This window comes from Zonotrichia leucophrys, unplaced genomic scaffold (genome assembly GCF_028769735.1).
Source record: "Zonotrichia leucophrys gambelii isolate GWCS_2022_RI unplaced genomic scaffold, RI_Zleu_2.0 Scaffold_34_1600103, whole genome shotgun sequence".
In the NCBI taxonomy this organism is placed as follows: domain Eukaryota; kingdom Metazoa; phylum Chordata; class Aves; order Passeriformes; family Passerellidae; genus Zonotrichia; species Zonotrichia leucophrys.
This window is the reverse complement of record NW_026992239.1, coordinates 320,551-334,371: the sequence shown is the minus strand read 5'-3', so window position 1 is coordinate 334,371 and position 13,821 is coordinate 320,551. Positions and strand designations below refer to the sequence as shown.

The 13,821-nt window shown below is 58.5% G+C and overlaps 2 protein-coding genes across 4 annotated transcripts in view; both read left to right on the top strand.

The window, feature by feature from the left end:
- The window catches only part of GANAB (glucosidase II alpha subunit), a 28,192-nt gene extending 16,202 nt beyond the window's left edge, over positions 1-11,990 (top strand). For all 3 annotated transcript variants that reach the window (XM_064737012.1, XM_064737011.1, XM_064737010.1), the window contains 12 exons: positions 772-851; positions 1,829-1,972; positions 3,031-3,127; positions 3,239-3,340; positions 5,159-5,402; positions 7,051-7,115; positions 7,221-7,297; positions 7,391-7,465; positions 8,450-8,563; positions 8,976-9,088; positions 10,244-10,341; positions 11,166-11,990. In XM_064737012.1, coding sequence (XP_064593082.1) covers positions 772-851; positions 1,829-1,972; positions 3,031-3,127; positions 3,239-3,340; positions 5,159-5,402; positions 7,051-7,115; positions 7,221-7,297; positions 7,391-7,465; positions 8,450-8,563; positions 8,976-9,088; positions 10,244-10,341; positions 11,166-11,275 — 1,319 coding nt within the window. In that variant the 3' untranslated portion in view covers positions 11,276-11,990. The remainder of the gene's footprint in view (positions 1-771; positions 852-1,828; positions 1,973-3,030; positions 3,128-3,238; positions 3,341-5,158; positions 5,403-7,050; positions 7,116-7,220; positions 7,298-7,390; positions 7,466-8,449; positions 8,564-8,975; positions 9,089-10,243; positions 10,342-11,165) is intronic.
- A 654-nt stretch (positions 11,991-12,644) lies between these two features.
- EML3 (EMAP like 3) overlaps positions 12,645-13,821 on the top strand; it is a 15,299-nt gene continuing 14,122 nt past the window's right edge. Inside the window, exons 1-3 of the mRNA XM_064736956.1 lie at positions 12,645-12,726; positions 13,222-13,336; positions 13,737-13,740. Coding sequence (XP_064593026.1) covers positions 12,645-12,726; positions 13,222-13,336; positions 13,737-13,740 — 201 coding nt within the window. The remainder of the gene's footprint in view (positions 12,727-13,221; positions 13,337-13,736; positions 13,741-13,821) is intronic.

The following is a 13,821-nucleotide window of genomic DNA, read 5'->3' as shown; positions in this document are numbered from 1 at the left end:
GGCTGGGGGGGTCCTCGAGGGGTTTTTGGGGATTTGGGGGTCCTCGAGGGGTTTTTGGGGGGTCCTCGAGGGGTTTTTGGAGTTCTTGGGGAATCTTTGAGGGGTTTAAGGGGATTTTGGGGGTCCTCAAGAGGTTTTTGGGGATTTTGGGTGGTCCTCGAGGGGTTTGGGGGCTCCTGAAGGGATTTTGTGGGGTCTTGGGGTGGATGGTTTGGCTACAAAGGCTGGTGCTGGCCCGGTATGTGGGGCTGGGGGGGAATCTGGGGGGTCCTCGAGAGGTTTTGGGGATTTTGGGGGGTCCTTGAGGGATTTTGGGGGTCCTCGAGGGGTTTTTAGGGATTTTGGGGGGGTCCTCGAGGGATTTTGGGGGATTTTTGGGGGGTCCTGAAGGGATTTTGGGGGGTCTTGGGGGGTTCCACATCAAGACCAAGGATGGCAACAACAATGAGGGCTGGTGCTGGAGCAGTCAGTGGGGCTGGGGGGGTCCTGAGGGGTTTTGGGGGGTCCTCAAGGGGTTTGGGGGGGTTTTCAGGGGTCCTTGAGGGGTTTAGGGGGCTCCTGAAGGGATTTTGGGGGGATCTTGGGTGGTTCCATATCAAGACTGAGAATGGCACCAAAGCTACAAAGGCTGGTGTGGAGCCAGTCAGGGGGGCTGGGAGGGAATTTGGGGTGGTTTGGGGGGATTTTGGGGTGGTTTGGGGGGATTTTGGGGTGGTTTGGGGGGAATTTGGGTCTCCAGGGGGGTCTCAAGCCCCTCCATGTCCCCCCCAGGCTCCTCAGCGTACCCCGACTTCACGAACCCCGAGATGCGCGAGTGGTGGGCGAACATGTTTGCCTACGACCAGTACGAGGTGGGGACCCCCAAAATCCCACTCAGGGACCCCCAAAATCCCACTCAGGGACCCCCAAAATCCCACTCAGGGACCCCAGAATCCCACTCAGACCCCAAATCCCACTCAGACACCCCAAAATCCCACTCAGACCCCAAATCCCACTCAGGGACCCCCAAAATCCCACTGAGATCCCCAAAATCCCACTGAGATCCCCAAAATCCCACTCAGACCCCAGATCCACTCAACCCTCCAAAATCCCACTCAGACCCCTCCAAAATCCCACTCAGACCCCCAAAATCCCACTCAGACCCCCCAAAATCCCACTCAGACCCCCAAAATCCCACTGAGACCCCCCAAAATCCCACTCACACCCCCAAAATCCCACTCAGACCCCCCAAAATCCCACTCAGGGACCCCCAAAATCCCACTCAGACCCCCAAAATCCCACTCAGACCCCCCAAAATCCCACTCAGGGACCCCCAAAATCCCCTCAGACCCCCAAAATCCACTCAGACCCCCAAAATCCCACTCAGACCCCCCAAAATCTCTGCCAGACCCCCCAGAGCACCAGGACCCCCCCTCAGACCATTCCCAGAACCCTGAGACCCTCCCCCAAATTCCCCTCCCCACCTTTTCCCCCTCTCACCCTCCTCCCTTGGGGCTTCTCCTCTTCCTCCCCTTAGAGACCCCCCCCCATCTTTTTGGGGAACCCCCTGGAGATTTTAAGACCCCTCCCATATTATTTTGGGGTCTCCCTGCTGATTTTTGGGGTTCTCCCGAGCTTTCAGTTTTAGGGAACCCCCACAAATCCCTCCCCACCCCTTTTTCTCCCTCTCACCCTTTTTTTTGGAGACCCCGCTTTGGTTTTCTGCCCCGATTTTGGGGATCCCCTGGGAGGGTTTTAAAAACCCCTCGATATTTTTGGGGTCCCCCGATATTTTTGGGGTCCCCCCGATATTTTTGGGGTCCCCCCGGTTGATTTGGGGTCTCCCCAGGGCTCCACGGAGGCGCTGTTCACGTGGAACGACATGAACGAGCCGTCGGTGTTCAGCGGCCCCGAGGTGACGATGCACAAGGACGCGCGGCACTACGGCGGCTGGGAGCACCGGGAGCTGCACAACATCTACGGGCTCTACGTGGTGAGACCCCCACCCAAAATACCCCCAGGGACACCCCCAAAACCCCACAGGGACCCCCCAAAAAAATCCCGATCTCCCAGAGCCCCCCAAACCCCTCAGGGACCCCCCTAAACCTTGGGTGGTGCAGGGGCATGGGAGCGGCTCTTTGTGGTGAGACCCCCACAAAATCCTCTGGGATCCCCCCCCAAATTCTTTGGGAGACTCAAAATCCTCACAGGACACCCCCAAAACCCCACAGGGACCCCCCAAAAAAATCCCAATCTCCCAGAGCCCCCCAAACCCCTCAAGGATCCCCCTAAACCTTGGGTGGTGCAGGGGCTGGGAGCACCTGTGGTCTATGTATGGTGAGACCCCCACAAAATCCTCTGGGACCCCCCCCAAATTCTCTGGGAGACCCCAAAATCCTCACAGGGACACCCCCAAAACCCCACAGGGACCCCCCAAAAAAATCCCGATCTCCCAGAGCCCCCCAAACCCCTTTAGGACCCCCCAAACCCTCTCAATTCCCCCTTAATTTTTCCCCAAACCCCTTTGGCCTTCCCCAGTCCCTTTGGGGTCAGGTTTGGGTGGTTTTTGGGGTGTTTTTTGGGGTCAGTATTGGGGCAGTTTTTGGGGTTGGTTTTGGGGCAATTTTTGGGGTGTTTTTTGGGGCAGTTTTTGGGGTGTTTTTTGGGGCAGTTTTTGGGGTGTTTTTGGGGTGGTTTTTGGGGTGTTTTTGGGGCGGTTTTTGGGGTGTTTTTTGGGGTGTTTTTGGGGTGTTTTTTGGGGTGGTTTTGGGGTGTTTTTTGGGATGGGGTTGGGGTGGGTTTTGGGGTGTTTTTGGGGTGTTTTTTAGGGTGGGGTTGGGGTGGGGTTGGGGTGTTTTTGGGGCAGTTTTTGGGGTGTTTTTTGGGGTGTTTTTGGGGTGGGTTGGGGTGGGTTTTGGGGTGTTTTTGGGGTGATTTTTGGGTCAGTTTTGGGGTGTTTTTGGGGCAGTTTTTGGGGTGTTTTTTGGGGCAGTTTTTGGGGCAGTTTTTGGGGTGTTTCTGGGGTTCCTGAGCCCGTTTTCCCCATCCCAGCACAAGGCCACGGCCGAGGGGCAGATCCGGCGCTCGGGGGGGCGGCTCCGGCCCTTCGTGCTCAGCCGCGCCTTCTTCGCCGGCTCCCAGCGCTACGGTGAGAACTGGGGGGAAATCCCGGGAATTTGGGCAAATCCTGGAATTCTGGGGGTGGGGGGGGGCAGGATGGAGGGGAACCCCCCCCCTGACACCCCTGAAACCCCCCCAGGTGCGGTTTGGACCGGGGACAACACGGCCGATTGGGAGCACCTGAGGATCTCCATCCCCATGTGCCTGAGCTTCGGGCTGGCCGGGCTGGCCTTCTGTGGGGGTGAGCCAAACTGGGAGCACTGGGAGCACTGGGAATACTGGGAATGGGGTTAGGGATTGGGGTATGGGGTCAGGGATTGGGGTATGGGGTAGGGATTGGGGTCAGGGATTGGGAATGGGGTCAGGGATTGGGGTCTCCCTCCATCCCCATGTGCCTGAGCTTCGGGCTGGCCGGGCTGGCCTTCTGTGGGGGTGAGCCAAACTGGGAGCACTGGGAATACTGGGAATACTGGGGATGGGGTCAGGGATTGGGGTATGGGATATGGGAATGGGGTATGGGGTCAGGGATTGGGATATGGGGTCAGGGATTGGGGTCTCCATCCATCCCCATGTGCCTGAGCTTCGGGCTGGCCGGGCTGGCCTTCTGTGGGGGTGAGCCAAACTGGGAGCACTGGGAATACTGGGAGCACTGGGAATGGGGTCAGGGATTGGGGTATGGGATATGGGATTGGGGTCTCCATCCATCCCCATGTGCCTGAGCTTTGGGCTGGCTGGGCTGGCCTTCTGTGGGGGTGAGCCAAACTGGGAGCACTGGGAGCACTGGGAATACTGGGAATGGGGTCAGGATTGGGAATGGGGTCAGGGATTGGGGTATGGGGTAGGGATTGGGGTCAGGGGTCTCCCTCCATCCCCATGTGCCTGAGCTTCGGGCTGGCCGGGCTGGCCTTCTGTGGGGTGAGCCAAACTGGGAGCACTGGGAATACTGGGAATACTGGGGATGGGGTCAGGGATTGGGGATGGGGTCAGGGATTGGGTTATGGGGTCAGGGATTGGGGTCAGGGATTGGGATATGGGGTCAGGGATTGGGGTCTCCATCCATCCCCATGTGCCTGAGCTTTGGGCTGGCTGGGCTGGCCTTCTGTGGGGGTGAGCCAAACTGGGAGCACTGGGAATACTGGGAATGGGGTCAGGGATGGGGTCAGAGCTGGGATCTGGAATAGGATTGGGATCAGGATCCAGAATGGGTTTGGGGCCAGGATCAGGGCCAGGACTGGGGTCTGGATTAGGACCAGGATCAGGAATGGGATCAGGGTTGGGATCAGGACCAGGGTTGGGATCGGGATCAGGACTGGGACCAGGACTGGGATCAGGACCAGGACCAGCACTGGCATCTGGGACCAGGGTCAGGCTCAGGACCAGGATCTGGTACCGGGATCAGGATCAGGGTTGGGACCAGAACCAGCACCGGGATCTGGTACCAGGCTCAGGATCAGGCTCAGGCTCAGGACTGGGATCTGGTACCAGGATCAGGCTCAGGCTCAGGATCGGGACCGGGATCTGGTACCAGGATCAGGACTGGGATCTGGTACCGGGCTCAGGCTCAGGATCTGGTACCAGGATCAGGGTCCAGGCTCAGGACCAGGACCGGGATCTGGTACCAGGATCAGATTCAGGACCAGGACCGGGATCTGGTACCGGGATCAGGCTCAGGCTCAGGACCAGGATCTGGTACCGGGATCAGGCTCAGGCTCAGGACCAGGATCTGGTACCAGGCTCAGGATCAGGACTGGGATCTGGGACCGGGATCTGGTACCAGGATCAGGCCCAGGATCAGGGTTGGGACCAGAACCAGCACCGGGATCTGGTATCAGGATCAGGACCAGGACTGGGATCTGGTACCAGGATCAGGCTCAGGACCAGGACTGGGATCTGGTACCGGGCTCAGGCTCAGGACCAGGACCAGGACCGGGATCTGGTACCAGGATCAGGTTCAGGCTCAGGACCAGGACTGGGATCTGGTACCGGGCTCAGGCTCAGGACCAGGATCTGGTACCGGGCTCAGGCTCCAGTCTCACTGCCCCCCCCGCCCCGTTGGCAGCGGACGTGGGCGGATTTTTCCAGAACCCCGGCGCGGAGCTGCAGGTGCGCTGGTACCAGGCCGGGGCCTTCCAGCCCTTCTTCCGCGCCCACGCGCACCTGGACACGGCGCGGCGCGAGCCCTGGCTGCTGAGCGCCGAGCACCTGGCCATGGTCAGGGCGGCGCTGCGGCGCCGCTACGCCCTGCTGCCCACGTGGTACACGGCCTTCTACCGCTGCCACCGCCAGGGCGTCCCCGTCATGAGGTGTGGCACCCAAAAACCCCAAAAACCTACCTGGGTTAACCCCAAATCCATCCCAAAATCCCACCGCTGCCCACGTGGTACACGGCCTTCTACCGCTGCCACCGCCATGGTGTCCCTGTCATGAGGTGTGGCACCCCAAAAACCCCAAACCCACCCCAAAATCCCACCTGGATAACCCCAAAACCCACTCCTGCCCACGTGGTACACGGCCTTCTACCGCTGCCACCGCCAGGGCGTCCCCGTCATGAGGTGTGGCACCCAAAAACCCAAACCCACCCCAAATCCATCCCAAAATCCCACCTGGGTAACCCCAAATCCACCCCAAATCCATCCCAAAATCCCACCTGGATAACCCCAAATCCACCCCAAATCCATCCCAAAATCCCACCTGGGTAACCCCAAACCCACCCCAAACCATCCAATCCCCCTGGATAACCCCAAATCCACCCCAAATCCATCCCAAAATCCCACTGGGTAACCCCAAATCAACCCCAAATCCATCCCAAAATCCCACCTGGGTAACCCCAAACCCACCCCAAACCCCCCTGCTGCCCACGTGGTACACGGCCTTCTACCGCTGCCACCGCCAGGGCGTCCCTGTCATGAGGTGTGGCACCCAAAAACCCCAAATCCACCCCAAAAACCCCAAATCCACCCCAAAAACCCCAAATCCACCCCAAAAACCCCAAATCCACCCCAAAAACCCGCCTGAGATACTGCAAATCCCACCCCAAACCCCCCTGCTGCCCACGTGGTACACGGCCTTCTACCGCTGCCACCGCCAGGGCGTCCCCGTCATGAGGTGTGGCACCCAAAAAACCCACCCAGGATAACCCCAAATCCACCCCAAATCCATCACAAAATCCCACCTGGGTAACCCCAAATCCATCCCAAAACCCCCCTGCTGCCCACGTGGTACACGGCCTTCTACCGCTGCCACCGCCAGGGCATCCCCGTCATGAGGTGTGGCACCCCAAAAAACCCCCAAATCTACCCCAAAAACCCCAAATCCACCCCAAACACCCACCTGAGATACAGCAAATCCCACCACAAACCCCCCTGCTGCCCATGTGGTACACGGCCTTCTACCGCTGCCACTGCCAGGGCATCCCCGTCATGAGGTGTGGCACCCAAAAACCCCAAATCCATCCCAAAAACCCACCTGAGATACAGCAAATCACACCCAGGATAACCCCAAATCCACCCCAAACACCCACCCAGGATCACCCCAAAAACCCACCCAGGATAACCCCAAATTCACCCCAAAACCTACCTAGGGTAACCCTAAATCCATCCAGGATAATCCCAAATCTCTGACCCCAAACCCTGATGACCCCAAATTCCTGACCTCAAACACTCTGTCCCCAAACCCCCAAAATGCCCCCAAACCCCCAAAATGCCCCCAAATCCCCAAAATGGTCCCAAATCCCTCAGACCCCAAACCCCCAAAATGCCCCCAAACCCCCTGACCCCAAATCCCCAAAATGCCCCCAAACCCCCAAAGTGCTCCCAAACCCTTCGACCTCAAACCCCCAATATACTCCCAAATCCTTCTGACCCCCTGACCCCAAAATACCCTCAAACCCCCTGACCCCAAACCCCAAAATACCCCCAAACCCCCTGACCCCACACCCCGCTGTCCCCCCAGACCCCTGTGGATGGAATTCCCAGAGGACCCTCAGACCTTCGCCATGGATGACCAATACCTGATCGGTGAGGGGGAGTCCCTGACCCTTTTTGGGGTCCCTGACCCCTTTTAGGATCCCTTTTTTGGGGTCATTTTTGGGGTTTTCCCCTTTGCTGACCCCTGTTCCCCAGACCGGGTGCTCCTGGTGCACCCCGTGACGGAGCCGGGCGCCCGTGGGGTCAACGTGTACCTGCCCGGGGAGGGAGAGGTGAGTGAGGGCATTTTGGGCTTTTTTGGGGTTTTTTTGGGAGTTTTTTTGGGGTTCAGGACCCCCCTGAACCCTGAATTTCCCTTCTCCCAGGTGTGGTACGATGACGAGACCCACGAGCAGCACCGAGCGCCCCAGACCCTCTATGTGCCCGTCACCCTCAGCTCTGTGGGTTTTTGGGGGGCTCCAGGGCCTTGGGGGGGATGATGGGACCCTAAAAACCCTGGGAGACCCTAAAACTTTCCCTTCAGATCCCAAAATTCCTCCTGGACACCCCAAAAATCCTCCTGGACACCCCACAATTCCCGTGGACACCCCAAAATCCTGCCCTGATCCCCCTGTTCCCACATTGGGTGAGGGGTGCCTGTCACTCTCAGCACTGAGGGTTTTTGGGGGTCTCAAGGGGTTTGAGGGGATGATGGGACCCTAAAAACCCTGGGAGACCCTAAAACTTTCCCTGCAGACCCCAAAATTCCTCCTGGACACCCCAAAATCCTCCCCTGATCCCCCTGTTCCCACATTGGGTGGGGGGTGCCCATCACCCTCAGCTCTGTGGGTTTTTGGGGGGCTCAAGGGGTTTGGGGAGGGGGTTGGGACCCCAAAAACCTCCCTGGAGACCCCAGAACTTCCATGGAGACCCCAAAATCCCCTTGGAGACCCCAAAAACCTTCCTGGATCCCCCCCAGATCCCTGTGTCCCAATGGTGGGGGGGGGACAGTGGGGGTGACCCCTCAAGCACTGGGGGTGACCTGGGGGATTTTGGGTTTCTTTAATGGGGTTTGAGGGGATTTTGGCTTTTTTTGGGCGGGGTTTGAGGGGATTTGGTTTTTTTTTTAATGGGGTTTGAGGGGATTTGGGGTTTTTTTAATGGGGTTTGAGGGGATTTGTTTTTTTTTTTTTTTAATGGGGTTTGAGGGGATTTGGGTTTTTTTTTAATGGGGTTTGGGGGGATTTGGGTTTTTTTTTAATGGGGTTTGAAGGGATTTGTTTTTTTTTTTTTAATGGGGTTTGAGGGGATTTTGGCTTTTTTTGGGCGGGGTTTGAGGGGATTTGGTTTTTTTTTTAATGGGGTTTGAGGGGATTTGGGGTTTTTTTAATGGGGTTTGAGGGGATTTGGGGTTTTTTAAATGGGGTTTTTGGGGTGCCCCCCAGATCCCGGTGTACCAGCGGGGGGGGACGGTGATCCCACGCCAGGACCGACCTCGCCGCTCCACCGAGGCCATGAGGAACGACCCCTTCACCCTCTACGTGGCCCTGAGCCCCCAGGTGAGCGTGGGGACCCCAAAAACCCCCCCAGAAACCCCAAAAACCCTCCCAGGTGAATGCAGAAACCCTAATTCCCGCCAGGACCCCACAAAACCCTCTGAGACATCCCCAGACCCCTCATTTGCTCCCCAGAACTTCCCAGGACCCCCTCAGGAACCCCCAAATCATCTGAGATCCCCCCCCAAAACCCTTCCAGGGACACCTAAAACCTCCCCAAACATTTCTGGGACCCCCAAAACCACCCCAAACCCTTGCAGGGACCCCCAAAACCACCCCAAACCCTTCTAGGACCCCTCAAAACCTCCCCAAACCTTTCTGGGACCCCTCAAAACCTCCCCAAACCCTTCTGGGGCCCCCCAAAACCACCCCAAACCGGTACCGGGACCCCTCAAAACCCCATTTTGTCCCCCAGGGCACGGCAGAGGGGGATCTGTATCTGGATGATGGGGTCAGCTTCGACTACGCCACCAAAAACGCGTTCCTGCACCGGCACTTCAGCTTTGCCAACGGCACCCTCACCTCCAGGTACCCAAAATATCCCCAAAATTGCCCAAAATATCCTAAAATATTAAAAAATCCCCACCTGAGACAGCCCCAGGGTACCCAGATTGCCAGGTACCCAAAAATATCCTAAAAATACCCTAAAATATCCCTATAACTGCCTCAAAAACCTCCCAAGCACCCTCACAGGCAGGTAGCCAAAAGACCCCAAAACCAAAGGGGAAAAAGGGGGGAAACGTGAGGGGAAAAAGGGAAATGTGAGAGGAAAAAAGGGAAACGTGAGGGGAAAAAGGGCGGGAAAACATGAGGGGAGGAAAAGGGCGGGAAAACGTGAGGGGACAAAAAGGGCGGGAAAACGTGAGGGGAGGAAAAGGGCGGGAAAATGTGAGGGGGGTAAAAAGGGTGGGAAACGTGAGGGAAAAAAGGGAAATGTGAGGGGAGAAAAGGAGGGGAAACATGAGGGGATGAAAGGGGCGAAAAATGTGAGGGGATGAAAAGGGCAGGAAAGGTGAAGGAAGAAAAGGGTAAGAAATATGAGGAGAAAAAAGGAAACATCAGGGGGAAAACGGCGGGAAAGTGTGAGGGGAGAAAAAGGGCAGGAAAATAAGAGGTGAAAAAGGGAAACATGAGGGAAGAAAAGGGCGAGAAATGTGAGGGGGAAAAAGGAAATGTGAACAGAGAAAAGGGGGGGAAACATGAGGGGACCAAAAAGGGTGGGAAAGTTTGAGGGGACAAAAAAGGCAGGAAAACGTGAGGGGGAAAAGGGAAACATGAGGGGAGAAAAGGTCAGGAAAACATGAGGGGAAAACTGGCCCAAAAATAACCCAAAATACTGAAAAATACCCCCCAAATCCACCCTAGAACAATCCTTAGGAACCCTCATGATCAGGTACCCAACAGTAGTCCTAAAATATCCCCTAAAACAGCCCTCAGACACCCTACACAAAAATACTCTAAAAATACCCCCAAACTCACCCCAAACACCTCCCAGGAACCCTCATGGCCAGGTACACAAAATACCCCCAAAACAGCCCCAAAATACCCCAAAAATACCCCTGGACCTCCCCACACCCCCGTTTCTCCTGGGCTCTGTCTGTGATGGTGTTGAGGGGTCAGGGGATATTTTAGGGGGATTTTTGGGGGGCTCTAAACCCCCTTTGACCCCTCTGTCCCCCCCAGCTCTGCTGACCCCCGCGGGTCCATGTCCAGCCCGGCCTGGCTGGAGCGAGTGGTCATCCTTGGGGTGGGGCGGCCGGACAGCGCCCTGCTGACCCATGGTGAGAGGGATTTGGGGGAATTTTGGAGGTTTTATGGGGGTTTTGTGGGATTTTTGGGGGGTTTTGGGAGTTTTTTGGGGGGTTTTGTGTGGATTTGGGGGGTTTTGGAAGGGTCATCCTTGGGGTGGGGCGGCCGGACTGCTGACCACCCATGGTGAGGGGGAATTTTGTGGGGTTTTGGGTGGATTTTGTGGGGTTTGGGAGGGTTTTAGGGTGGATTTTGTGGGATTTTGGGGATTTAGGGTGGATTTTGTGGGATTTTGGGGTTTTTAGGGAGGATTTTGGGTGTTTTGGAGGGGTCATCCTGGGAGTGTGGGGAGGGCAGAGAGCCCCTGGCTCAGGATGGACAGTGAAGAGTCTGGGAGGGGATTTGGAGGATCCTGAGGAGATTTTGGGGGTTTCTGAGGGGTTTTTGGGGTCCCTGAGGGAAGATTTGGGATCCTATTGTCCTTGAGAGAATTTTGGGTTTCTGAGGGAAATTTGGGGTCCCTGAGGGAAATTTGGAGCCCCTGAAGGGAGGATTTGGAATCCCTGAGGGAAATTTTGTTGTCCTTGAAAGAATTTTGGGTTTTTGAGAAGAATTTGGGGTCCCTGGGGTGAATTCAGGGTCCCTCATGGAGAATTTGGGGTTTTTGAGGACCATTTTGGGTTTCTGATGGGATTTTGTGTTCCTGATGGGATTTTGGGGTCTGAGAGCTGGAGCTTTAGGGTTCCTCAGGGTTTTTGTGTTCCTGATGGGTTTTTGGGGTCCCTGACCCCAAATTTGGGGTTCCTGACCCCGAATTTGGGATCCCTGACCCCGAATCCCGTGTCCCCCTCCCCAGACGGTTCCCAGACCCCGCTGCACTTCCAGCACGACCCCGAGCGCTCGGTGCTGACCCTGCGGCGCCCGGGGGTCCCCATCGGGGCTGACTGGAGCATCTCCCTGCGATAATGGACGGGGGGGGCCCCCGGACCCCCCCCCAAATTCCCCCCTGAACCCCCACGGGCCCCCCCAGAGCCCCCCAAAAAAAACCTCAAATCCCCTCCCCCCGCCCCAAACCCCCCCTGCTGCTGTTTGAGGAGCCCAGAATTGGGGGTGGGGGTTGGGGTTTGAGTCCCCCAAGATGAGGGGGGAGCCCCCCCCGAAAATGAGGATTGAGCCCCCCCAAATTAGGGGTTGAGACCCCCCCCAAAAATGAGGGGTCTGTCCCCCCTCCCCAAAATGAGGATTGAGCCGCCCCACAAATGAGGGGTCAGACCCACCCCAAATCAGGGTTTGAGCCCCCCCCCCCCCATTTTACCCCAAATTTGGGGGAATTTGGGGTCTCTGAGCCCCCAAATTTGAGGTTGGGGGGGTGACTCTGATCCCCCCTCCCCAAATCAGGGGGTTTGGAGGAGTCTGAACCCCCTAAATTGGGGTTCCCCCCCACAAATTTGGGTGGGGGTCGCATCGAGAGGGGGGGGTTGGGGACCAAGGCTCTGCGTGCGCCCCCCCCCCCGCGCCCCCTCCCCCCCCCCCGGGAGGGTCTCGGGGGGGGGGAATGGGGACCCCTCCCCCCTCTTTTTGGGGGTGGGGGGAGGGGCAGAGCCGGGTGGGGGTGGGGAGAGGCGCAGCGCCGCGCGGAGTTTTGATAAAACACGAAATAAAACCGAATAAAAATCGGGAATTTGAATTTGGGCAATTTGGGGGGGGGGCGGGGCGGAACTATTCTTGCGACCCCCCCGGAACTTTTCAACCGCGGGTGCTGGGAGGAAGAGGGAAGCATTACGAGGGCGGACCGGAAGCGGCGGTCAGACCGGAAGTGCTGCTCCACCGGAGCCTCCGCGCCCCCCGAAAGCGGCGCCGGCCCCGCCCCCCCCCCCCACCGGCACCCCTCCCCCTTCACCGGGACCCCCCGACCCCTCCCCAGGGACCCCCGGTAGGGCCCGAACCCACCCGGACACCCCCCGAGACCGCGCCGGCAGCAGCGCCACGTCCGCACTGGGAGAGAAGCGGGACTGGGAGCACTGGGGAGGGAACTGGGAGTGAGGGGGGAAACTGGAATTGGGGGGGGGGGCAACTGGGAGGGACTGGGATTGAGGGGGGAGCACTGGGAAGAGCCGCTGAAGACCCCCGGGGGGGAAAGATGTGAATGAGGGACCCCCTGAGAGCCCCCAGACCCTCCCAGGACCCCCCAAGACCCTCCTAGGATCCCTCAGGGACCCCCCCAGATCCTCCTGGGACCCCCTGAGAGCCCCCGGGATCCCCCAGATCCCCTCAGGACCCCCCCAGTCCCTCCCAGGACCCTTTCGGGACCCCCCAAACCCTCCGGTCCCCCGGGATGCGGCTCCGCCTCAGGAACGTTTTCCTCGTTTATTTCGTGGTGTCGCTCGTGGGGCTCTTCTGTGCCCTGAGGGAGCTCGGTGAGAACCTGGGGGGGGTCTGGGGGCGATTTGGGGGGTCTGGACCCTCTCCGGGCTGGGCTGAGCCCACCCAGAGGGGATCTGGGGGTGATTTTGGGGGGGTTTGGGGGGGTCTGGGGGCGATTTGGGGGAGGTCCAGAAGGGTTTGCGGGGGAATTTGGGGGTCCCTGCCGCCCCCGGGTGAATTTGGGGTGAATTTTGGGGGTCCCTGATGCCCCCGTGATTGGTGATTTGGGGGATTTTGATTGATTTTGGGGGATTCCCCTTGAGTGAATTGTTTGGGTGATTTTGGGGGTCCCTGACCCCTTGGAGTGGATTTTGGGGTGAATTTGGGGTGGATTTTGGGGTTGATTTTGGGGGTCCCTGACGCCCCCATGTGAATTTGGGGTTGATTTTGGGGGTCCCTGACGCCCTTGGATGGATTTTGGGGTGAATTTTGGATTTGGGGTTGATTTTGGGGGTCCCTGACGCCCCCTCCCCTCCCCTCCCCCCCAGGCCGGCCCTGTCCCTGCCCCCCCCCCGAGCCCGAGCGGCGCCGGGGCCGCCCCGGGGGGGGCGCGGGGGGGGAGGGGCTGCCCCCGATCTACGTGGTGACCCCGACCTACGCCAGGTGAGACCCCCGACCCAAAATAACCCCCCGGGACCCCAGACCCATTTACAGCCCCCCGGAGCCATTGTAACCCCCCCCCGAGACCCCAGACCCAAAATAACCCCCCAGAGCCATTGTAACCCCCCCATCCCCCCAGACCCATTTTAACGCCCCCCCCAAAGCCCCCAGACCCATTCTAACCCCCCAGACCCAAAATAACCCCCCAGACCCATTGTAACCCCCCCAAAGCCCCCAGACCCATTTTAACCCATTAATTTCCCTCCATTCTGCTGAAGAGAGCAGAGCTGGTGCAGCCCCCAGCCCCATTTACCCCCCATAACCCAACCTGAGCCCCCTCCCCCGGTACCCCCCGACCCCCCCGTGCCGCCCCCAGCCCCATTTTAACCCCTCATTCCCGCAGGCCGGTGCAGAAGACAGAGTTACTGCAGCCCCCAGCCCCATTTACCCCCCATAACCCAACCTGAGCCCCCTCCCCTGATTCCCCC